The 27,378-nt window shown below is 32.5% G+C and overlaps 2 protein-coding genes across 2 annotated transcripts in view; both read right to left on the bottom strand.

Moving 5' to 3' along the window:
* LOC149480569 (uncharacterized) overlaps positions 1 to 27,378 on the bottom strand; it is a 91,586-nt gene that overhangs the window by 3,572 nt on the left and 60,636 nt on the right. Inside the window, exons 2-4 of the mRNA XM_089706855.1 lie at positions 26,599 to 26,839; positions 19,770 to 19,874; positions 5,869 to 6,008 (exon numbers count right to left, since the gene is read on the bottom strand). Of these exons, the coding sequence (XP_089562981.1) occupies positions 5,869 to 6,008; positions 19,770 to 19,874; positions 26,599 to 26,839 (486 nt within the window). The remainder of the gene's footprint in view (positions 1 to 5,868; positions 6,009 to 19,769; positions 19,875 to 26,598; positions 26,840 to 27,378) is intronic.
* LOC149480571 (uncharacterized) overlaps positions 1 to 27,378 on the bottom strand; it is a 91,066-nt gene that overhangs the window by 41,548 nt on the left and 22,140 nt on the right. Inside the window, exons 2-4 of the mRNA XM_089706856.1 lie at positions 26,599 to 26,839; positions 19,770 to 19,874; positions 5,869 to 6,008 (exon numbers count right to left, since the gene is read on the bottom strand). Of these exons, the coding sequence (XP_089562982.1) occupies positions 5,869 to 6,008; positions 19,770 to 19,874; positions 26,599 to 26,839 (486 nt within the window). The remainder of the gene's footprint in view (positions 1 to 5,868; positions 6,009 to 19,769; positions 19,875 to 26,598; positions 26,840 to 27,378) is intronic.

Genomic DNA, 27,378 nt, shown 5'->3' with positions numbered 1-27,378 from the left:
TGCTATGGATTTGGCCACCGAGGTTTTAGGGGATAAAAATCCCACATGCTCTACTTTCCGCCAAACGCTAGAGTCTTTGGAATTTTCTTCCCCGTAAACAAAAGGCATATAAATCGTTTGTCGACAATAATAATAGTTTACATAATTAACTAATGTTGTTATTTTACCAAATCGCTTCACTAAAGTATTTAAGTATTTAAGTCAAAAATAAATTTGTCTAGTTAAAGATAATAGTTCTATTCCTAAAATAAGATAATATACTAAAAGCGTACGTCTGAAATAGTAATAATCTAGAGAAGAGATTTGGGTGAATATCAAGTCGCAGACATATTTTGTTCAGGTCACTAGTTCTTGAAATAAATAAGATGCTGATATTTACGTATAAAATATAATATTATAATGTTAAGCTTACAGGTTGTCTTTGATATTTATTTTTTAATTATATATTACTTATTACTTTATTAGTAATTATTGTCAAGTTTGTTTTGGGTGTAATACTCACTTTTCTTACTTAAATTTAAATGTATATATTCTTAATAATAGCTAATCATTAAGATTACTAATAAACAAGTTCAAGATAATTGAGCTATATTTACACAATAATAATCTTAGAATGTGAAACAAAAAACGAATAAAGTTTTTCATTGTTACGTTCGCAGCAAGATAAAACCACGTATCTTATTTAGAGCAAACAATGAAGTCGGTAGTTGGCAATAATCGTCGGAATTTGGACGACGAAATGTTCTCTTATTTTTCCATTTGCAAAGTCCTGACGAGGCGCTATTTGTGTTTTTCTCCGGACTTTATTTTTGTTATTTCCACGGTGCTGCGTTGATTTAGGCAGATTCGCAACGATATGAAGGCGTGGACAATAATCTACCACTTGCTTCCTTTAGATACGATCTATTTTATATTCTGTATTATGTTTCCGAAATTTATAGCGGAGTAAACTAAAATGAATGTTTATATTTGTTGCGCTGAAATTCATAGACATTGCTGTAGTACACCAGTCAAAGCGAAATGGTTGTTAAGCAAACACAGTTTGAAACTGATACATAAGCTCCATTATAAACTTGCTCGAAATACCTGATCAAGTTGGAGCTTACCTGTGGTTTTAGTGGATAGATGTAGATACGAATACATTTAAAGAAAATGTGTAATAAAATTAATGTGGTTTTAATTTATAACGGTATTTATTAATTTAAGAATTAACCAGAAGAAAATTATTAGAAACCTATTTTAATTTCTTTATTAACGCCATTTAGGTTTTTTACACTCCAGTGACTTAGAGCTCACAGGTTTTGCTATAATGAAAAAAAAAACTGTATACCTACACAAACTAAACAAAACTATACAGTGACATAAGCGCAGCTGTACATTTTGCATCTGTTCCCCCGTTTCACGTGCTCTGTTTTTTGGGCATCATCATCTTTACATAAATTTTCATTCCCCTCTAAAAGATTGCTCAAAACATGACATGACACTATCTTTTTGTTTTATTAACTTATTTCCTTGATCCTTATTTAAAATCTCGCTTCGTAGTAGTAATGTTAAAATAACTCGAAGCAATTTCGTAAGCCCCACTTAAGCACTCTGCTACGTTGTCATTTTTGCAGAATAATCCTCGTCATCCTCAAATTTACTTTAGGCGTCAGTCCAAAAGTATATTATTATTTATATAACAGACGTCCATTCTCGTTGTTTAACTAACCGTAACACATTTCCTCTGCCCCTGTCATAAAAACTGACCTTTTTCTCTTTTACGGTCACATGGACAATTGGGAAAATATAATGTGAATTTGTCAAGAAAATCCAACACCTCGTAGATTGGATCAAGTTTACCTTTTTAGAAAAACAACAACGTAGAAGAAAGACGGAGATTAGGTTCGGCTCGAGTATGCCTCCCGCAGAGCCGAGTGCGTGCGTCCGAGTTCCGAAGGGGGATAAGCACCGCACGAACCAAGCTTAACAATAAAACGCCTCTCTATAAAAAGTTAGCGTACAAAATTCCCTTTATATTACACACCTGATTGTCTAAGAATTTATTTTATCCCTATTGATCGATTAGGGTCCGTTAAGTAAAATACGCGTAAGTGGCAATTGCGATACAGAAACAACGTACATATAATAGTTGTGGTAGGAGAGACCACTAAACTACACGTTTTCTTTTAAGATACCTAGAAAAATATTCTATGTTATCGTGTGCTAATTTATAACATCAAAGTTTCGAATATTCTGAACCATAACAACAAACATTATATTAATATTCAATAACGGGAACCTGTTCATTTCAGCAGTGTAACAATTGGACAAACTTGTGCGGTAACTACACTAAATTTTAGTGTCAGCAAGACCACAAGCGACCGTGGTGGGATTACCTGGAGTGGTTTGGCTGTCTGCCTAGCGCTTCTATTGGGGACAAGTTTAATATGAGCGTGCCGTGATACCCTCCACGAAATATCCTTTTGTTATTGTTTGTAATAAGGTCTTTATTCCTCCGTAAGTATTTAAAGCGTGAATTCAATGAGATATTTAATAACATGAACAATACAGTTTTGTTGAAAGCGAAAATATGCTTATTTTTTTATAGACACAATATTGTTATTAAATTGTCGAGTTTTATTTTGATATACATATTAAGCAAGAATGTATGTAGAAAGCTTATCACTAGCTGGCAGACGCCCAAGAGCCGGGGCTCAGGTCTGGCTTTGCGTTGGACCACGGCTCAAGTCCAGTTAACTTTATGCTATGAAATAATACATAATATGTAGTTTTGTGGTTTTCATGTTTATTGAATTAGTCGAAGGAAACACTAATGTAGACACAGCAATTAGCGTAAAATTGGCTCATTATCTTTGAGTGTTATGAAAGACAAAAAACCATAGAAAATATAGTAGAGTAAAAAACATTGCCATCTAAGAAAACATAATAAATTGTTTTTATTAGGTTGAACAACAACAAGGTGCTGATAAACAAAAAGTTGTAAAAACTTAAGCAATGACATTAAGCATTCGGAGAGCGTTTGGTCTTATTAACTCTCCGATCACGAAGTGTCGAATTAAATAAGAATCTCATATAATTTGTACCGAAAAACCGGAGTTATCACATAATTTGATTTTCTGCTGTGTGGATTTGTTTGGGATAAATTATTTATTAGATATTTTATTTATGTGATTAATAAAAGGTTAATATTCCTTATGTTATTATTTTGATTTATTAAAGTTTATGTGGTGATATAATTATTATACGAATCAGAAGGCTTTATGAGATAACATTAACTATTTCTATTCCCAGAATGTTCATAGCTTAAATATTTTAAGTAAACTTGTCATAATAGTATTGAATTGTTTATGCATTAATTGGATTGGAACGAAAATATCAGTTTGGCGGGTTTTCGTAATTGCTTGATTAATTATTAGTATGAAAGCGAGATGGGGTTAAAATGAGATGAGGGTCGGCCAAGATCCACGAGCGACATCAATAAGCGTTAATTGGCAAGGACCATCAAGGCTATTAGCTAGACGAGCCAATTAGCGATATCAGTTCGAATCTCATCCTATTCCGTTTATATTCGTATCCTGATTATAACTTACTTATCATGGCTCTTTGACGGGGCGCCGATATTATTAGTGCAAGTTGATTAATTACGAGTTGTTACTTGCATAGTATGTACATTGTACTATATGTTATTGGAATTGGCAATAATTATTGTTTCAATAAATACTTATCTACTATACATGAGTTAAAATGTAAGATAATTGTCTATGAAAATAGTAGGTAAAATGAGAAGACAATTTAAGTCCCACTTTTATAACAAACTCAAGCCTTCGATTCTATGAATTAGATAAAACTCAACAATAATCGTTGTTAACATAACTTCACTACATGTTTTCATCTCATCTGTTTTCAATGTTTTCTATAAAGTCTTAACGTACAAAAAGAGGTAAAGAAAACGTCCTAGATATGTTGGAAAATCCATAATGCTCCGTATTCTCTATTATAGTTAAGATAACAATGTGACAGCATAATAAAATACAACAGTATGGTTTCATTATTTTGAATACGAGTATTAGCTGTGACGCGAAAGCGATCTCGTGGGGGCGATGTAGGTGCCTACAGTCTCTATCTTACGGTACAATAGGGGTGTAGGGGCCCGCCATCCCTTCTTTGTTTACATCCGACTGACCTACATACGATTTGGTATTCGTTCTCTATTCATTTCACGTTCTAACCTTCGTTTAACATCCATTGTTTACGAATAATCAAAATAATAAACCTTGTACTAATGTACTAACATAAATTAACTGTATGTGGGCTCATTGTTTGACAAAACATAAAATACGCCACGATAATTATAATTGGTAGAGGTGTAATTGTGTGGCGGTTAATGAAAACCCACGTTTATGAAATTACGGTTTCAAATTAATGTTTAATTAAAATGTATTTAAATAAAACGTTATAACAATTTTTTAATTGTAGGTATCATTATTAAGGATTAATGTTGGAAGAAATTCAGTTAATTCATATTAGAATCAACATATTTTACGAAATATAACATTTACAGTGAGAACCACGCTCGCCTAGCGCTCACGAAATATTCGAAATGTGGCTAAATGATTCATAAAAGATGCTCGCGTAAAATCAAGCCCAATAAAATTATAATAATCTTATTTATCACGTTTATCACATGTAAAGTATGAACTGTTTGTATTTACAGCGGTTAGGTACAAAACTTATTTGATTAAATATAATTATATTGAAAGGAATATTTTTATCACTTAAAGAGTAAAAAAAGCACTTACATTTTATAGAGCTAGTAACATTAATAGTATTGTACTACGATTATCGAAAAAATATAAAAGACCATAAAAACTAATTGCAAACTTACTTGAATGATGTTAATTCGTGAAGTTTCCAGTGATAATAGATAAAGGAGTAAATCTTAACGCCCTAACCTTAATAGGGCGCCTCCGCAATAGATTACAATCTTAATAACGTTCACCAGTCTCCACTGCTTAGAATTTGTACATATTTTAACGGATATTAATCACAAATATTCCATCACATTCTATTCTATGCCGAAAAGCATATATTATATTTTTTAATTTTTTTGAATTAAGAATAGACTTCCCGCGCTTTTTATTTGTGAGCAGTATTTTTTTTGTTGACATTAATTTTTATTTCAGCCTGTTATAAATAATTTAAAAGCTTAAGAATAACAAGTAGGTATTAAATAAATATAAATACTGTTTTTGCTCATTGTTATTTTATATTATTGCAATTACTGAAACTGACAAAATATAATGATTCGTATTTCATCACGATTTGATATTCATGGTTATTGGTCTATCTTAACCTGTGTGCAATATGCATGTATCGTAATATGATTGCGTTGCCATTCGCATCGACTGTACATAATATACACATAATGATTGTAACAAAGAAGACAAATAGAAGCAATCATCCCGGTCTATCGGTCGTTACTGAGCGGAAACTAACCGGAACACCGACACGTCTATATGACGTGCCTCACTTTTACAAGACGAACCCCTGCTGTTGTTTATTTTTCCTCGTATTGATTGTGCTGCTATGTCACAAAAATATATGATTTTCATTAAAGCATAATGACTGCGGAAATTGATTTAACGTAACAGAAATGTGAAATACAATCGACTCTTGGTTTCTTTCCAATTTGGTAATGTCGTTTGATGAAATTATGTTTGAGGGGGAAAACATGAGTGGCTATTTTGAACGTAGAGAATTTGGAATGCGATTAAAGATCCTTAATATAGTAAAAGGCTGGATTAATGTTATGTTTTCCTTTTATCCGTTACCAGTATTGACTGTAGATATTAATGCTATACATACTTGGCACTGCTGGGGTCCTTGTCGGTTAGGTGACGCTGGTTTAGGCCGGACCTTCCTCGTGAGCGGACGGGAGTCGATGCCCGTCAGCGCTAGGGAGACCGTTGTGATTCCGCCCACGCTCAATGATGGTGTTTTGCAGTCTGTGGTCAATATAAAATATTATAAGATTCGAAATAAAACGAAAATTTATTATTTTTAGTACCTATAACATCAACGGCATTTCTCTTTAATTAGATTTTTTTAATTATGCAAATATTCTGGCAAAAGTATTATATACTAATAGATAATACGAAAATAATTTGAATGCTGGCATTGAAACCTAATTAAAAAAAATGTGTGCGTGTAATAGTGTACACACGTAAGAAGTGAAACTTCTTTATGACCTTATTTTACAAAAAATAATTTACTATATGCAACTTTACAGAAATACGTCGAATCACGCGTGGTAGGAATAAGAAAAAGATGGCGCGTAACGAAAAAATGTTACACTAAATTTTTTTCCAACCCCGATAAAGAAGTTTCACTTCAAAAATATAGTATAACATGCATTTCCATCTGCAAGGTTTACTTTAAAATACAATAAATATACAGGGTGTCCCACTGTTGGTATACTAAGCTCAAAGGAGGTTTTGCATACGCTGAGTACGTAAAAAATACTTATAAAATTCCAGACGCATGTTTTTTTCAAATAGATGAAGTCTTAAAACTCTATATGTACAAACATAACAAGCAACCCGCCCAACTTTGCCACCAGCACGTGAGCTATCGTATAAGATTATGTTTTCATAGACAAAATGCTCACATTAGCGAAGCGATATATGCCGGCTGCGCGAAGCTAGAGAAGAAAACATGGATTTTCAGGAAAAATTTAGCAAAAATTTTTTGATGTAATTTTGTTGTTTAAGTATTTTTTTCATGATCAGTGTATGCAAAACTACAAGTCCCTTCGCGCTTAGTACCTATACCAATAGTGGGACACCCTGTATATTTATAGTGGAGGTAATACTTCTACCTAATAAATTTCTGGCCATTTATTTAAGAGCCCAATTTTGTAGAATTGTTACCACCCTGCACTTTGTAGATAGTGAGTAATAAAATATCCACGAATGGGTGCAATTAGGAGGGAATTACTTCGTTATATTTACTTAGTTCAGTCGAGTCTAACGATATTTTTAGAAGCGAACATTTACCCATATATCCATATTAATTTTAAACAACAAATATTGGCTTTATAGCCAAACAGGACGTGATATTTGATAGTATTATAAACGCGGAAATTCCGATAGTTTTCAGACATACAACCGTCCGTGGTATTCCTATGAGAGCGATGTTTATACAAAAACGTTTAGATTCTAAACATATTTTCCATTTAAAAATAATATCGAAAGCATAACTCCGACTAAAATATGTTATGAATTTGGCGCTGGAACTCAATTACTGGCTGAGTAATTCCAATAATAATTAAAGCGGGTTAGAAAGATTTTTGCGCTCATTGTGGCGTTTAAATCTGAAATTAAGTTGCAGATAGTAATTTTCCAAAGAAAATTACACCTCATATGTATTAATTGCGTTTTATATAATTGTAATATTATAATATAATTAAAAATTATGATAGAGATAATATAATTTCGTTTTCCGTACAATAAAGAACTTCTAATCTCAAAATGCAGTAAAGATAAAAACGATTAATCACCATCTCACTACTACAAATAGTCTCATATAAAATAACCAGTATACATTATTAACATTAAGAGAACCTATATTAGCGTTCCTAGTTACCATTACTTGTACAGTTCAAGCCACTGATTTGCATTTTCATGGCAGGCCGCGGCTCTAAGATTACCTACAATATACATATGTATGTAAATTGTTCATCTTCATACATGTACACTATTCAATTATGTAGATACATGTTTTGTATGACTCTGTTTATTAATAGTTAAGGTGTCAAAGTATTTATAAACTAATTCGAACATCTATTATGTATTTATACCCGTTCGTACTAAATAAGGAGGTTTATTGTACGTGAGGAAAAATAATCATGTTTCTTTACATTAAAGCTGATGTGCACTGATATAAATCACTAGTGGTCTACAAAGTGGACCTTTGTCACTGAATGGAGGTCATTAGTTTGTTTATGTTTGCGTGAGCCAGCCATGAGCCATCTGTCTTGGTTCGCCGATTCCTTCTAATGGAACGCACGAAAAATGATGCCCCATTATTTACGATTCGACTAGTATTTGTAACAAAACCACGGATAAGTATGCGAGACGAAAGCTTGTAAATACAAATACAAGGCAATGTTGAATTGTGACATTACAATATTAATTGTTATTAGTGCGAAATGAATAGATAACCTACCGTAAACAACTTTGTTATGCTCATAATTGCAGTAGTTAGGCTAGCCGTATCTCATTTAATAAAAGTTGTTTAACATTATTTATAGTAGTGAGGCTACAACTATACAGTGTATTAAAGAGTGTATTAATTAAATAATATTTTCCTGTAAAACGACGTAATTCAGTCTTTGTCTTGAGAAGAGTCTTTGTATTGTACTTTTGTCTTCATTACAAATTATATAATTTTGATTTCGTGTAAAGTTACACCTATATACTTATTAATGGATTTAATTATGAACTCCATCCATAAACTCAATACAAATAGCCAAGTTATTAATATCATGATTGCTTTAATAATGTCTCAACGCAAGGAATCTGTTGGAGTGATTAATAAACATATTGAGAGCCATTTGAGCGATGAAATTGTATCGCTTTACTCGGGAGACTAACAAGATGCAGGACTCTGAAACTAGGTATAATTGCACTTCTCGTATTATATGAGAAATGAAGATATAACTTTGTGTAATTCAAATAGTTCATAGAGTATAGTTACTAAGGGTTCGGATGGGCAGAGCTTAAATATGAATTTATCTATTTAAAGTAATGTGCGTGTCATTTATTTCAGGAATCGTTCAGAAGATCCACCTTTTGTGTTGAAATCGTGAATAAATTTGTACCTATATGGTGTTAAAATTTTGTTTCTTTTTTAACTTTTTTGATTTTTCCTATAGGTAATGGATGGGCAGAAGATTAGGTACCTAGGTAGTAAAAGGCTAGCTTTTTTCTTGAAGATACATTTATATATTGTATAGACGATATACGACTAATTAGATTATTTTTAAATATGCTTAAATATTATCTTGTTTTTCTACAACTTCACTTCATTTATATGCCATTTGAATATTATATTAATTTTTCATTCAATGTATGGATACATTTTAATTTTCAATTTAATTCAAAGTATTATATTTTGAAATACAAAAGTCATTAAAATCAGTTACATTCGGTTATTGAAATGATTAAGCCAGAATGCAGCTGAAACTGGAGAGCGTGCTTCCATTCATGTTCAAACTATTTCGATTTTATTACAGTAAATATTTCATCGAAAAATTCCAGCCGAATATTTAATTTCGTAGCCATATTTCATTCACTTTAGTTCGGGAAACTTCGATTAACGAGCATAGATTAATTTGTTTACACATTTATTTTGGCTTGATTAAAACCGTTTGTATGTTTTCATATTTAATACATATCTACATTTTAAATATATTTGACATGGCTGAATACGTGTTTAATTACTGTGTGCACGTCATAACTTATTAATGTAGATAGAAAATTGATATAAGCGTTCAATTTGAACAAATTATTAATAAATCGTATGTAATCATCATGTTTTGATAGAGAGCGATAATATAATACTTTATTGGACATTCATTGCCATAAACATGTTAATAAACTTGATTCGTATCATTCACAATGGTAATTGTTTCATTTTTAGGGTTTCCTAAAAATAAAAAGATCACCATTCAAGAATACGCGTACAGAAACATAGAGATGCCGTGAATAACAAAAAAGAGTCAAATTGAGGATTTCCGTGTGAAAGTCAGTGAAAAATGGTTTTACATATCCACATGCCAAACAATTTTTATTCAACTGTCTTTTAAAACAGAAAATGTATGATTTATAAAATAAACTTCTTGACAACTAAGAACTTTTGAAAGTTTTCGCATCGCACGATTTATGAATTTTGCAATACTCGTGTACACTCATGTATATGAAACAGTTAAGTTAAAGTTGGCATTTTATTGCAGACAGTATTAAGTTCCCTTCGTTTATTTTATGAGTTGGTTGTTAAAGTTGTATGAGTTAATGAGAACGCTCCCAAGAGGCCTGCGTACAGGCTCAAGTTTGGCACATGTATTAAAGTTTAAAATGTTCTATGTTTATGGCTCGACTTTGCCTCCTATTAAAATAATAGACACTTAAAAATTTTGTAAATAATAAAAAAATAATGTTCATGTGACATGTATTACAACAATGAAGTCCAAATAGAACAGTTCAAAGTTATTCACAAGCTCGTTTAATTATTTCATAATATTAGTTGACAAGAGTACAATGTAACTTCCACTCTGAAATTCACTTGCCACACCACGTAGGGAAAATTACAATATTAAACTTCAACAATCATAACATGCTGCTGGTTCAAATTTACCCTAATACCTCAAAATGTTATATTTCACATGATGGAATATGGATACAATCAATTGAATGAATTCGGTTTTCAATTACTATACATATAATTTAGTGCATATTATGGCGGGTACATTCGGTACGCATATTCATAGCACAAAAGCCAATATCGGCTTTGTATTCCGCAAAACAAAACAATCATGACAGAAAATACCAAGTGATTCAATTTCACACATCACAAGTTCAAATATAGCAAACACTATCGTCGGGGCGCAAAAACGCTGCATGAAAATAGGCATTTATGATTCGTCATAAAATTGTCTCTGGGCCAAAATAGCAGACAAAGGAGTGGATAAAGGTAGAGATGGGAAAATTATTCATATTTGTGACCCGGCGTACGGATCGCGTTCCGCGCCCCGAGCGCTTTCGAGAAATCCTAGTTCTATTTCGTTACTGATGAATATAACGGAATGCCTGAAGTAAACAAGCCTGGTTTGTTGTTATAACATTATTAACAATTTATGTTTTTTCTCTAAATAAACCATAATGACAAGTCTGGTTGCTATGGGTTTAATGATCTAAGCTATGAGTACATACTTACTAAATGAGCTTTTGTACTTTTCAATATTCATAATTATTATGATATTTTGTTGTATTTGAGAATTTTTTGATATACAAAAATATAAGTATTTCAATATACACAAGCAGCAAGTATACTAAATTACTGATAGAACAAAAATATTATTATCTTTAGCTTTTTAAATAGAAGCTGTTAAATTAACATAGTATTTGCCGTGGATAATTAAGTTCATATCACGATCACGCACGAGTTTCAAATTTCAGAGTAATAAGAAATTTTAATCTCGTTAGTCGAGTTCACATATCTGCCTTTCAGAAGTTAAGTACGACATGTTAGAGCGACTTAATTTCAAGTGTTGCGGTCAAACCTTGAGAAAATGGTAACGTTGTAACGTTGAAGGTTGCGCATCTATTGTATTTGGTGTTATTTGACAAGAATATTAGTTATTAATTTCTTAATTAAGTATTATTAGTATTTTTAAACAAAATAGAAAAATAAGATATCAGTTTGTCGATTTAGATTCATATCTCATATACATATGTGAGTACAGGAAAACAATACAAGTTTCATACATTATTTTATTTTATTAAAGTCCTGAAAAGTAAATTAAAATATAACCACAAAAGCAATATTTTCAATAATAAATATTTTTGAATAATATCGAGTCCTCAGTTTGGCTACGACACATGTACAAACAGAAGATGTTAATGTGTGCAACACATCCATTGAGATTTCCACGCTGGGAAATAATTCGTTACACGGAAACATCGCTTTTGAGAGTTTAACAGTACTTTTGTTGCAATACAACAGAAACGTACCGAGATATTGAGTGTGCTTTTGAGCATTGTGAAATGTTACGAGAATCTTTCATCGTTTTACGAAATGGATTATGGTTCCGAATAAACATCTTTTGACAATGCTTTTATTTTACAGCAATACTGCCAAACAAGTGAATATGACGTATTTATTTTACGTAAATTCATTATTAAACTCCCTCATAATATGGGATTTCATTATATTACGGAGCGTATTGAAATCGATGTGGCTGTTCACTTTTGTTCTTTACATTTACTGATTCCTTTAAATATTAAAAGAAGATAAATAAAATACCTTCAGCCCAAAAATAACATAAATATTTTATGTATTCTGTGACGCTTTTAGATACTGAAGCCTTATTAACTCCTATTCAAACTCTCATTTTTATTTCACAAAGTATCTTTGTTGAACTTTTGATGCGTAATAAGGGACGGTATTTAGAACAACGATGCCGAAACTTGAAAGGTTTCTTGGAAGAAAAATAAAAGTTTTTATTGACAAACACGAAGAATAAGACCGTATTGCCATTAAGTAGTTTTTATGTTTATACCCACGGTGCTAATGTTTTTAAGCAGTGCATCATCAAATTTAAGTATTGTAATTTTATACTCCTTTACGAAGTTTGATGTATGGATATTAAAACAGCATGTTCAGCATTATGCTGCAGCAGTTCATGTTGCAGCAAAGTCTACAACTGCGGTAAATTAATAATTATGTAATTTGGTACAAAAAAAGAAATTCAAATATGGACCTGAAAAATTTCGTGTTTGACATGACACGACATTTTTTAGCTTAAGCATTTTGTAGCTTAAATCTAAATATCGTCAAATAAAATAAACTTCACCAGAGTCGAGCACTTAACAGACATAATAATAAAATCCGAAGCTCTAACAATTGTTGAAGAGAGCTTTAAACAAGCCAAGCTAACCTCGCTTCATTGTAATCCTCAAATTGCGGCTGCTCTCTATTTGGGTTTCATTTGTTTCCGCGTACAGCAGACAGCACGTTGAATTGTGCTATCATGTTAAATCTAAATGGAGTTATACGATATCACCGCTAGGGAATCAAGAGGGTTTAAAAATTGACTACGCTACGTACTGAGTGTGTAACGTACGCCAATCAACAGATTTTTGCAAAATAATGAGGATAGAGCCCAATAATATTTTCAACATAGGCTATATTGTAAATCCTATGATTTGTCGTTATTAAATGCTTGACTATTATAAATGATGATATAGAAATCACATTTTATAAAGAATTAAACGATTCTTCTTCTCATATTATTATCGGATGAATTTGAACATTTTTCAGTCAATAAAACCATTAGTTAATGACATGTTTTAGCATGACGAATGAATGTTATTTACGTGTCGTGTACGTAATTCCCGCCCACCAGCCGTAGCAGACGTCGCTCGCTAATTACTTGAGTAGGAACAGCGGAATTTGAATTAATAACATGCGAGTGTTCTGGTTGTCTTTATGATTACCATGCTAGTTATCTTACATAATGATCAATATTCATTATTGTAATGGTACTGTATGATTCATGTAGCATAATCGATACTATAAACATAAATGCTGTATATGTTGTTCCTTAAAGAGATCCTCGATTAATTAATAACATGCGAGTGTTCTGGTTGTCTTTATGATTACCATGCTAGTTACCTTATATTATGATCAATATTCATTATTGTAATGGTACTGTATGATTCATGTGAAGCATAATCAACACTATAAATATGAATGCTGTATTATATGTTGTTCCATAAAGGAGATCCTCGATAACCCTCGTCTAGAAATACGTCATTATCCTATTTAACGAGTCGCAGGTCTGTCAAGGATCTACGTACACGTCTTTACAATTGCCCTATTTGTCACATACACGAATGACATATAAGCAGTTATATGTGGTTATATGCATCGCTCGTATTTTGCAGACGTGATCCATCAGGCACGTTGTCGTTTGACAAGTAAATTTGGTGCCTTGTCTCCGTGCGCGGGAATTGTGCCATCTTGATGGGTAATTTGAACACGACCTGAGCGAATCGTATTTAGATTTCGCAGACGCTTTGAGAAATGTTGGGATGAGTTAAGAACATGTTAGCCATGAACGGGGAGTGTTTTGGTCTATTATTTCACTTGAGATATGCATGTAGGTTCGTAACTGTGTTTGCCTTTTCGTTGATATTATTATAGTATCAAATATGAGATAGAAATGAAAACATTGACTGAAATAAAAGATTTTAAGGAAACATTTTTATTGTAAGAATGGTATAGTAATATATTATCTTTGGTAAGACTGTGGAAGTGACCTCATAGATGAAGATTATAGTGCAGACAATTTCAATGATGTATTTACTTTAAGTGTGAAATATTCTCCGTTAGATACATCACTAACTTAAAACTTAATGTAGGTTTAGTTACGAAGACGTACATTCAAGCGGACTTGAGTAATAGTTTTAAGTTTTATCAAGAGCATTAGTTGGAATGAATGATGTTAAAAGTTAGCCAACCTCGTGGTTTTGCGAGTGGTGCGGTTTGCGAATAGGAACCGGGTCGCGATCTATCAGACTGCCGACAATTGCACTGCCATCTTGCTTTAATAGAAAATAGACGCTGCTTAACATGATAAATTAATACATTTGCATGAGAATTTTGCATGCTTTATCACCAATTACATATAGGTTATATTTATTTGAACGAGCTTATCATGTCTTGTTACTTTAAAACAGATTGGATGATTTCAATAGGATTCAGATATTTTATTTAGAATATTTATTCTGTAATATTGAAATACGTAGTTAATTATATGAGTTTTGTAATTTGCCTTCAGAATAATTAAATTGGAAAAAAATATTTTGGAATATGTTATAGCTAAAATGGGAGAAGAGTTCTTTGAAAATATTTTGGGCGTGCTAAATCGGCTGCGAAATGGCATTTAACGAGCTCACAAGATTAGTAGGATGAATGGCAGCCAGTGCAATGGAAATGCTTTGTGGAAGAATTCTCGTAATTGCGGTTTCTCAAGTTCTTCGTGTTGTATTAAATGTTTTGCAGTTTAGCTATTCCGGTGGAAGTTGTTTATTATGTTTTATTATGTAGATATGTGTAGGTTTGAGTGTTATATTCGGTTTATACTTTAAAAAGTGCTTGAATGTTATTTTAAATTTGTAATTTATTGATTTAATAATATGTAGCTCTTACTTTTAATTTATTTTATCAACGACTGAATGATGCTGAAAACAATTTTATGAAAATATACTATCAATATTAATGTATACTATACTTAAAACTATACGCGATGGCGGCGCACTGTATAGACGCTCTCTGCCCCACATAGGGGACATAGGACAATAAGTCAAGTAAGTCATACTTAAAAAATTTCAAACATCCAAAGGTTACATATACGAGATATTGACATCCAAACACGAATGTTAGAAGAATATTATCAAGTGGAGTTCGGAGTCACATCGCATGCAGCAGCCTTCCGGCTACAACCATTTCATTTGCTAATGTAATATCTTTTAGCATCTTTGATAAAATGGCATCGTTGCTCAGTTATATTTTTACACGGCTTTAGATGTGCAATGCAATGTTCAAAATGTGACATTGTAAATGTTCTTACAGAGGTTCGTAGACGAGCATTTCATCTGGATGGAATTTTCAAAGAGGAAAGTGAAACTTAAGGATGCTCGTACAGTTGAAAAAATTTCTCACTTTGAAATGATACAAGGACATAGCATCCATCTTCTTTCATTTTCATCATCTTCAGAAAGTATAGCCTAATTTACCTAAAGCATACCTACTTGATTTTGATTTTGACTTTAATTGCTTGATTCGATTTTGAGTTAAAGTAAATGTTATTGTAGAATACATAACGGTGGAGCTTTCTGTAATTAAATTTAAATCCATTTGATGATTCATTTGTTTGTCTATAATGTATGAAAAATATAGCGTTGTTATTGACCCCACAAAAGAGAAAACTTAGGCACCCTAAAACAGCACAGTGGCAAAGATACCCTATGTTTAGTTTCTGGAGAAAAAATATGAGAATCCAAAGTTTCTTATACTAAGTCTTATGCTTTCCAATGTGCTTCATAAAATCTGTATTCAAGAAATGAAAAATTCATGAGCTCCACGTTGCATAATACAATTTTATATTTAAAGCGATCTTAGGTATTCAGTTGATTTGTTTATACAACGTTTATCTTTATATGTAAAATATGTTCTTGAAATTTGTACCGTTTTCTTACATTACTGAGTATGTTGGTTGTTAACTTCATTGAGATTATATTATGTATGAGGGAGTATGCATTTGTACTTATGATTTCAAAAAAGCCTGAGGTTACCTGCCTCTCCCGCGTAGAAACAACAGACTCAAAAGTAATTGAATTTAATGCAAATGTGAAAATTCATTTTTTAATGAATTTGGATTTGAAAAATTATTATTATTTAATGTACTTTGTATCTTTTACCATCTCAAGGCATCTTTTATAAAAAAATATTATATCCTCTCAATAATTGCAATCGATAAAACTCTATTTTTTACGTTAATAAGTCAGTTTAGTATATATTATCATAGTGATACGACTATAAGTTAAACGTATTCCTACAAGAACGCGACGTCAAGCTTCGTTGAAATTTTATAGGAGCGTTTACTTTTCGGTTAGTTTATGCGCTGGAGCCAGTTAACTGCCTGTGTGACGGGCCATGGGAGCATGCCTGCATAATTCAGTTGCTCGCGTCCTAAACACTGACATTTTTCGTTTATACACTGCTTGGGGATGTGAACGGAACTTTTTTACCTCGTTCAACTCAATTTCAAAATGTCGCAAGGGTTGAAACTTAAATTGACATGAGGGTTGAAGAATGTTCGAGAACAAAGTGTATCGGTGACAACTGATCTAAATCATCCGCGTCAATACTTAGAATAACTATGTATGATGAGAAGAAGAACAGACAATTAAAAATATTTAATATTCTGGAAGTAACATTTCGAAATATATTGTAAGAAATCCTGATTGGCTGGCTTTACACGGAAAATCTTTCTCTTTCGATTTTTTAAACAGCTTTATGTCTAGTGGAAATCAATAGCATTTTAATCAAACCTGTATGTTACAACAGAGAGGTAAGTTGTAAGAATTCTCTTATACATTTAAAAGCAAACGTTTGCTATTATAATATAAACTCTATTTCCGCCGTAATGATGGGTAGATTGACAACGTTTATATATAAGAGGTAAAAAGTAATGCTTCATAGTTTCCCCTGGGATGTTTAAATGACGTGTAGACATTCCGTACTATTTCGCCGACTAGAGTGCTTCTTGACAGCCATTTAATATATCACTTGAAAGGTTTCGGTTGTGAAAAGAAATATTACCAATAATATTTCATTTATTTTCGCATAATACAGTTCTGTTACTGTAGGTACATGTAACTTTAAACTGTGTTAGTGTTCATGTCAACAAATAATTACCGAGTGTCGATAACTACAGATGTTTTAAAATAAAGGTGTTATTTTATTTATCAAAATTGAGTCGGAATAAAATATGGTATTTCAATTTTCCTTGATGTTTTTCGATTAGAGAGAAAATTATTCCGAAGTTATAATATAAAAAGTAATCATTACTTATTTCATTCGTTTTCCTTATAACGTGGTACTTTTAGAATAGTAATTCTTAAATAACATAATAAAATATAACTTTTTGTTACATAATAAATTACGTATTATATAATGGTTCTCATTAATTAGACGTGTAAGCAGACGAATGCGGTTTCTTGGAAATTGGGCAAATGTAGTGAATATGGAACTAATGAAGTGCGATGGCTTAGATGGAATATGAATAATTCCGTTTTGAACGTGTCGTACCTACTTGGTAATGAACAAATAACTGCATTTAAACATCATACTGTGTTACTTACTAATATTAGTAGGTATAGGAACATACTGACAACAACAAACACAACAAAAACATTACGAAATCGGGGAATCTGTTCACGCGTGACGCCGTGATGATGGGAAAAAGGTTGTATTTTTATATATATACAGAGATATTATAACAAGTGAACATTAATATAGTCATTAATATTAGATACTTGCTTTAAAAGTAGTAATCGTTTTTATAGGGTGAATTTATAAAAGGTGTATTAATTTTCCGACTTGATATTGTGTATATTTCATCATCAAAATAGTGTATTATCCGAATCTACATCTATAGTCAATATTGAATTGATAATACTAGTATAGATAACGCAAACACGTGTCAGAATACCCACTATCTTCCACTTAACTCTGAAGTAGTTGAAGATTGATGAGTTCTGTGGAATGACGCAGTTTGTCGCTTCCGGCAGTTAGGGGAACTTTCAGGTTTATGGGCCGAGTGCCATAAAATATAGGCACTACACTTACGCTTACAAATCATCCTTATGTTTGCAGAAGCGTTCTTCAATTCATAAATAAAATGCACATGCGATTTATCTTTGAATTTATTTTCCACGATTATTACTTTTCGAGCATTATAAGTTCTATGAGAGCTCTCTAATGCCACTCATATTTAATGTGGTCTAATTTAGTTTTCAATAAAGGTAGAATTCATCAAGTGCTCCAAAGCTATATAAAGGCACTTATTTTGAAATCCATAAAAGTTTCATTAAGCACCGTTTAGTTAGGCCGGCGAGTGGTAACCCACATCCTCACAAAAGGCATGCAAAGGCAAACTGCAGCTCGTTCACAAGTGGCAACCATTAGAGAATCGTTTGTCATGAACATCTAGCATTTCAAAGCAAGTTTACTTTGAGAGTTGGCTGTACTCGCGCTTTGGTTAACTAGACACAAATGTACAATTTTACGTCAAGAATATCGCGGAAAACACCGTGAGAGTACTTCGCCGAACCTAATTAGTGCACGCTTATGAATCCTACTATAATATTATATGAAATGTCTTTGATACGATTTACTCCGTGAATAGATTTCGTGTGCGATTCTAAAGTGGATCTTATAATTGACGTATTTATGTTGTAGAGAATATATTATTAGCTATATTAGAGTTTTGGATTCCAGTACTTATCCATCAAAAGTGCGGCCGTAAATGTTGTTAAGTTGTTTGTAAAGTTCGGACTTATTAATTACTAGCTTTCCGCCCGCGGCTTCGCCCGCGTTTTCAAAGAAAAACCCGTTCCCGTAGGATTTCCGGGATAAAACCTATCCTATGTCCTTTCTCGGGTATCAAAATATCTCTATACCGAATTTCATGCAAATTGGTTCAGTAGTTAAGGCGTGATTGAGTAACAGACAGACAGACAGAGTTACTTTCACATTAATAATATTAGTATGGATTTTTAATAGAATAACGTAGCTATCTAATTATACTAAAAACAATTTAGGATATATTTAGAAATTAAATTCTGAGTCTTCTAAATTGACTTAAAACCCATATTTTTCATGATATAAATGATTATATGATGACACATTATTGTGCCTCGTCAAGAAAGGGAGGTCTTTCATAGCCATTGGTTGCAGGGGCCATTCTATTAAATTACAATAGTTTAACTACGTAACATACGGAGTTTCATCAAGTTACATGACGATGCCGATAACTTTGATATATAAACCAGTTATTGCGGGTGATAAATGAATTTTGACAGAATGATCATGTCAGAGCAATATTGTTGATGTACCTAATTTGACAGCTTATTAGTTATTAAGATTGGTTATTTTTTTATTACATTAATTTCGTTCATAAAAAGATTGATTATTGCGATAGTTTTAAGTAATAATAGTTTATATTGTTGCTAAATATAAACTATTATTTACGAATATTTTATTCGTAAATAATTGTTTATATTTACCAGCAAATAGTATTAACTTTTGACTGAATAAACTAATTTTCGTATTTATACTTTAGCTTATAGAGTCCATAAGATTCTATATCCATTACACATTATACTCTCCAATCCACACGTCAACACATCACTCACCTCGATCATTGTCTGGCAAGGGAAGGCTGTCAGACGCGTCAGACGCCAGCGCTAGGTCCGGAGACGCAGCCCCCAGCAGTGCCGTCAGACCATCGTGCTCGCCTTCTGACAAACAAGACGCTAGTCAGGTTCGTAGCATTATGTACACGTACATAATGTTGGCAATATCTATTATGTATAATAAACAATTACTGCTCCTGTACCATGATGTCTTAAAGTAGTATCGTTTCCTCGACCTCAACTATCCCTTACAATTTTAATATAATTTTGACTTTTTTATATATTATTTACTTTCTTCTTACAATTTGGAAACATGATAGCACTTTATAGTTCAGAGCGCTATCATTTTCCCACAATGGTAACAATACTGCTTTAAGACATCAATCATGGTTACCCCCATGGTATAACTATCCCTGTTTATTTACATAATTGTTTTTATCTTTATTTTCAATCCACTTCCCAATAATTGACCACCGTTTAACTCCCATCGAAGAACACTTCAAGAATCAGGCCATACCAGCCATGTAGCCTGTGAGCTATCGCTCTTGCTCAAATTAAATTGCGTAATAATTACTCTGACAAGGCATTGAACGAGCGGCTCGCGGTACCGAAAAGCTCTCGAAACTTCTTGTGCTCCTTCAAATCCCTATAAATTATTTATGGTATTTGAGCAATTTTCTTAGTCCCGCCTCAGGCTACTTTCCTAATTATGTAAGCTTGGAGTAGCCTCTGCGATCTTTGACTGTTTGTTAATGTCTACTCAATTTTGAACATAAATTTTTAAAGTGAAACTTTTATTATATCGTCTCAAACTTTTTGGTCTGTGTAGCGCATGTCGCGTGACGGTCGGCTGCCGAGTAGGTATAAAGCAATGTTCGGAACCGTACGATAAGTTTCACTTTTACCGTGGTTTCATAAAACCACACAACATTTTTTTATTACAATATTTATTATTTATTATTAACTAGTAACCCGGCTAACTTCGTACCTACTTTGGAATAATAAATGTTCGGTTACCATGAAAAATGTTTTTTTTTTTGTTTTTACTAGATTAAGTAATTCACTTGTTTAGGGAGAAGAAAAACACAAAATTTAATAAAAAAAACTGTCCAGTTGTTCTTGAGTTATAAATTCTATGTTTATAATACGCATGTAACGTTTGACAAATAGTGTTTCCAATTAACGAAAACCTATTCGTTTCAATGGAAAGATAACAAGAATTAAATAAATCAAAGCTAATAAATCTAATATTGTACAAAGAACCCAGTCTATATTGTGTATTTTACCCTTTTATCTCCTTTTCGATAAGGATAAGATCTAAGCGAATCTAAGAAAATGTATTTCTTGCTTGCTTTATAAAGTCGCTTCATCGATGTCTCTTGAATCTTTGTACGAAGGAAAATTACATAAATGCAAAATAGCTCTATCTTTCTAAGACTATAAATATAATTGGCCAATTTTTTAATTTATAACGTTTCAAACGTTTTTAATTATTTAGCATTAAATATTAATTATTAACGAATGTCCTCCTAACCGAATTTCGTTTATTGCGATATTTGCCAATAAAACAAAACTAAAAGAAATATAACTTTTAACTTTAAAGTAATATTAAAAGTAAAAAAAAAAAAACTGTAAATTACGAAAATAGTGATCGGGATTCTATTTGGGATAGGATCGTTAGTGCCAAATGGTGTGATTCATTCTGCAACGATACTAGGTCGGTAATCTATTTCTTATGATGCAATTCGTAATCCACAACGCCTTTTCTTCATACACTGTTTAAATATAAGCTAGCCATAATTTCTATCTTCCATTACTTTCATGTTTGCAAGAGCCGAAAACAAAGTATGTATCATATGAAAATTATATTAAAATACAAACAATTTGACAGAGATAGTAAGGGATAGTTGAGATCGAGGGACGGTCAACATTAATTACAAACTGTCCCAGAGACTCGACCGGTTTTATTCGCTTACTCGGTTTATTCAGCTTAATTAAATGACACTGGGTAAATAGCGGTTGCGAATTTGTACCAGTGTTGTGTTCTCGTCTGCTCTGGCAATTTCTAAGTTTTGGCCACTAAGTCAAGTGGAGCATGATATTACTTCATTTGCAATTTTATAGCGCCGCATTTTCCTTCGACAGTTGGCTGAATGCTTCTTCCTTTCCACGTTATTATATTAAAAACTCTAAGCCACTCTTTTATTACGACAAAAAGTCGCCCCTTTTGTCCCAGACGTGGTAAAAAATGGTCTATAATAAACGAGACGCACTTAGCTTTTCCGTTCGAGACCCTGTTTAATTACATACAGCTTTTATTTATTTTAACGGTGTATTTAATTAATTTTTGTCTTTGAGCAAGCTTGCAAACAATTTCTTTAGAACAGAAAATAATACAACTGGAACCCTTTGTAATTCTTGTTAACGTCACTTTACAGTATTGCTCTTGTGTACATAAGCCTATTTATACAATATGTTAATTGTCTTTTACTGTGGCAATATTACTATCTAACATTACAAGAAATACATATACCTACGAAAAGGTCGTTTGTTGTTTACGTTATCAAAACGAGATTCAATTTTGAGTATTGGTGGGTGAAACTTACGCCAAAATAATGTAGAGTCAATCATTTATACTATATTTTCCAAGTGTCATATTCAGTTATATCGGAAAGATATAAAACATATGGTAAACAGTTGTTCTAAATATTGTCATCCCTGTTGCTAAAGTTGCAACAAAATCGCTGTAAATGTTATTGGCTCCGTTTCTGAATAACGTTTCGCTCAAGTTTTATCTATTCATCGCGGGTTGCGATTGCAGTTTCGAGATCTTTAGTTGTATTCAAAGTTATTTCTACGTTGCGGGTACTTACTCAAGACGTCCATACAACTTTTCCTTCAGTTCCCGAGAACCAGATTCAAAGTATCTCCGTTTTACGTAACTTAATTAATCCGTTAAAAGTTCCACAGATCTTACATAAGATATTCGAAGGTAATTGAGATAAAATATATAAATTCTTTTTTCGTTATCCCCCCGGCTCTATTATCTTGACTTAACATTTTAAACGGTGACATCAGAAAACAGTACAGACCTGTTATTTAAATTGAATACTTTCCTTCTGTTTTCCTTTTTCTCATTAACTCGGTTTGCTACCGAAATAGTATATTATTATGAGACAATATCATTAGAGTTTTAATCGTAATTTGTCTTAGATTAGTGTTTTTATAACTTGTGTCAAAGTTAAATTCCAATCTATTAAAAAAAAAAAACAAAAACCTTTGACCCTTTAATCAAATACGTTCAGCAAAATATAATTTTTTAATTTCAAAATAAACTAAACACGACACTATAAAAAACTTTTTCAACGCTCTAAAATGCCTTTTAACGTAAGAGCCGTCTTAAGTACTCTTTAAGATACTTCGCATTTAAATTAAATTAAGTATAAGTAATCCGTAAAAAATAATTCAAAAAGATCAACCGAGCTCATTACAGTTACATCAAAATACGCAAGAGGGTCCTCATTACTTCATCCTTAACTTCATCCCATTGAGTATGAAAACCCCGCCGTTTCTGTTGGGGACAATTATGACATTTGATAGCTTTGAAGTTTTGTTGTCTAATAAACGAGACTGTACTTTTTGATTAGAGTAATGGCGCATGTATTATCACGATAAATAAATCATCTAGTTGAATAAGCACAAATCTGATTTTGATATGGTTTTTCTATATTTTAAACGCGTAAATTATAAGTAAAGTATTTCATAAAACTTATATTTGTGAATTTGTCATCCGTATTTGTAGCCATAAAGATATTATATTGTTTAATAGGTGCTATTGAATCTCTCCTTCTGAATTCTTTTCTGTCAGTGTTCCTACATTTGTTGCTTCGTTCAACAAAAATACCAATATTAAAGACAACTAAATATACCATTCATATGGATAAGGATACATAATATTATAGCAAGATTATACATAGTATTTAAGAATGAAACTTCTTCGTGTAGTATTGTAGTTGGCTTGTTGTTGGATATTCGTATCATTGTGTATGCGGCTTTTATTTCCCTGCAAACTTTTGCCAACAATTTGTTTTTATCTGTACGGTGCAGAAGTTGCCAGTGTAAAAGATATGCAAATTGCAATTTTTATAAAAATTAGTTATTGTAGTTTTATCAAATTTATAAAAGGGATTTCTAATATACTCAAACTCAAACATTTATTTATTCAATTAGACTTCTACTTATATAATACTAGAGGTCCGCCCCGGCTTCGCCCGTGGTACATATTTCTCACTAAAAGGTAGCCTATGTCCTTTCTCGGGTATCAAAATATCTCCATACCAAATTTCTTGCAAATTGGTTCAGTAGTTTAGGCGTGATTGAGTAACAGACAGACAGACAGAGTTACTTTCGCATTTATAATATTAGTATGGATTTATTATTCAGAAAAAGTACCTATTCATTTCTACTGATGCATTGACTCAGATAAAATAAGATGAAGAATTTTGATAACTATTCCATTTATTGGGAACTTTTAGTAATTTTAAAACTAAATGAATTTGCAAATCAAACCAAATTAATCTAATATGCAAAGGATAGGTGGACAGAGTCAGATTTTTGTATTATTTATTTTTACACCTAATTTAAAATGTGCCTATATTAAGCAAATGGTCAGCCCTTATTACCGCTATCATAAGTAACTTTCCAACAAGTATAACAACTCTTAATAATCAACTCGAACAAAACACCAATCAAAGTTGCTCAAGAACTTACAATTTTCAAGTTCGTATATTTGTATGGCGATAAACCGCAGCATTAAGTTTCGAACATTAATAGTCATATCGCGTATCGTCTTCGATAGAAAGTCACCAACATCTGTCTACAATATATCGTAAGCTTTATTAACAAAGTTATATAGGGGTCCGTGTTTGTCGTAAAATTTAATAGAAGCAGCCTCTTGCGATTTATGCGGGGTCAATTATGAGCCTAGCTTCGGTAATCTCGGGGAGTAGATATCTTGGAATGCAAAAATTTTATTAGTGTTTTGATTATTTTATAGTACATGCTTTGTATTTGTAATTTTGAAATTTCAATCAGAGATCATTTAAATTGTAGTCATGCTTAATCTTTTATACATATTATATTCATAAGATGAATGGCAAAATACATGAAGAAATCGATGGTTATATTAAATCATTTATCGAAGTAAAATATTGAAGATAAAGAAAATATATAAGACTGTAATGCATGCAAATATCCTATAATTTGATTTGAAAGAACTGAAATGTAAGTACCCAAGAATATACAAAACAGACAGAGCAAAGAATAGGTCAAAAATTATTCAAATTAACCTTCAAATAAAATCGTAACCCACCGACCACAATAAGTATCATTTTTATCCAATAGGTAACAACTTCAAAATTGAAACGATCGTTCCCATTTTAGTAATATTATAACACAAAATATTTCATCGTTCGTTTAAGGGGATATAATTCAATTAAAAGCCTTCGTAGCTTGTTTGCATGAGTTAGCATTTTTAAGTAGAACGGAGGCGTTTTGAGGGAATTTTTGACAAGTTGATGAGATGTAGCGCCTCAAGCGTGAGCGGCTAATAAACGGGGCCTACCCTCGTTTCCAATTCCCACTATTCTAGAAAAATAAATGTAAGCGTTGTATGCTCTGGTATTGCGGGCTTGGTTGTCTCTCTTTTGTATGAGACCGCAATTTTAACGCCTTCTTTGAATCTTTGTAATAAACTATTAGTTTACGGCAATACGTCTGGCTAATGGAATAGGCATTTTTGTGTTGTTTCTTTGAAAATAGAACTTAATAGAAAACTAAATCAAAAATTAACAAACGTGAAAAAGGTTCACAAAGGTAAATAAAATAAAATAACATTATGCTCTCGAGTAAATAATAATTTTAAATATACTTAATAAAACAATATTAAGGCTAAAAGCTTGAACGTATTTTCTTTGTTCCGCTCTCAGAATAAACGAGACGTCAATTTTCATAAAAATTGTGAAGTGAAACGGAAGCTGATTAAGTTTTTCATTGTGTTAAGTGGATTATGTTTCTATTGTTTAAGCGATTTCAGGAGCTCTTTCTATGCGAAAACTTTTTCTACCCAACACGGTGTGTTGACTTTGAATCACGCTTTTACATTGTTTTAACTAAAAATAATAATGCCTAATTGGCCTTACTATAATTGGTCGTTAAATTGCAGATTATAAACCAGTGAAAGAATAGTAAAAAGCCAAACCCCAATACACAATGCGTGTATTTAAGTCTAAGAAGGATTATAAACTTGCTTAGGCATTTTAAATATACAATCCAATAAACATAACTATAAAGAGACAAGTTCAAGCGTTTTAAAGGTAATTTTGAAAGAAATATCGTTATTTTAAATTGCGGCAATGATCGTCAGTCCCGGCGGCCATAATAGTAATGGCAATGGCGCAGTGTCCAGCCAACGGGAGCGATGGTTTGTGCCAGTTTCGAATGCAAAATTCGATATTTGAATTTCAAAACACCAATGGCGGACTTTCGAAGCGCAGAAATAAGTCATGATTCTTTCCCTCCGAAATAAAACAAGTTGATTTTCTCTCCGACATCTGAATGCCAATCTTGTTGCAAGAAGTTTGTTCTTGGAATACCCCTATTGTTGTATTTTTGCCGGTATGATTTGCATTTTTGTTGTTATGATGGTATATCAATATATTTATTGTCAATACAGATGTTTAAGAAGACGTTCACGTCTTATCAATTATTAACTGAAGTTTGTAAAAATAATAACACTCATTTAATTCAGTTACTTTAACAAGATACGCACCTATATCCGCCGCAGCATGCAGAAGCTCAGCTAGCAGCTCAGGCTCATGACACGCGATGGCGAGCCTTTCATCGAGCCGTGCGTCGAGCCGCGCATCGATCCGTGTGTCGAGCCGTGCATCGATCTCCGCCGGCGTGGCCTCCCGCAGCTGCAGCGCAACACCTTCGCCGCCGACCGCTGCGCTGTACATCAGCACGGCCCGCGGCGAGAACGTCGGCAGCGGCAATCGGGTTGTCGCGACCTACGACAATATCACTATTAGCATGTTTGATTTGCGGCTAAGCGACCACATTGCAATTAATTCGGTAAACTCGGTTAACACACTTGTAACCAACGCGTTGCTAATCAGTAACGCAAGTCAATCATTTATTTAATACTAGCTGTGCCCGCGACTTCGTCCGCGTGGAATAGTGACTGCATAGTAGTTACTACTTAACACACAATTATTGAGTAAACACGTCTTGAAACACGTACTATCATATACAACTAAATTATAAGTACTTACACATTATTATAAAGTTAAGAAATAAAATAAATAATAACACAAAAGAACTGTTAGTAAAATTTATTACTAAACTGAGCTATAAAACTTAGGTACAGAAGAGTTCAAAATTTCCAGGATGTGGTTATTCTCCCGCTCCCATATTCCTTCTACTTTCACAGACTTTCAACTTTTCCCTTTCACCCCTAGTAAATGGCAGAACCGATTTTGATCTAAACCATGTCCTATCATACCTATATATTATGTACATGTCATATCCTTTCGTTTGGTACTCCATT

Source organism: Colias philodice, chromosome 18 (assembly GCF_061535455.1).
Source record: "Colias philodice isolate Cphi_HAF_F1 chromosome 18, ilColPhil1 Martin Lab GWU primary, whole genome shotgun sequence".
NCBI classification, from domain to species: Eukaryota; Metazoa; Arthropoda; class Insecta; order Lepidoptera; family Pieridae; genus Colias; species Colias philodice.
The sequence above is the reverse complement of the archived record's forward strand: the minus strand, read 5'-3'. Positions and strand labels throughout refer to the sequence as shown.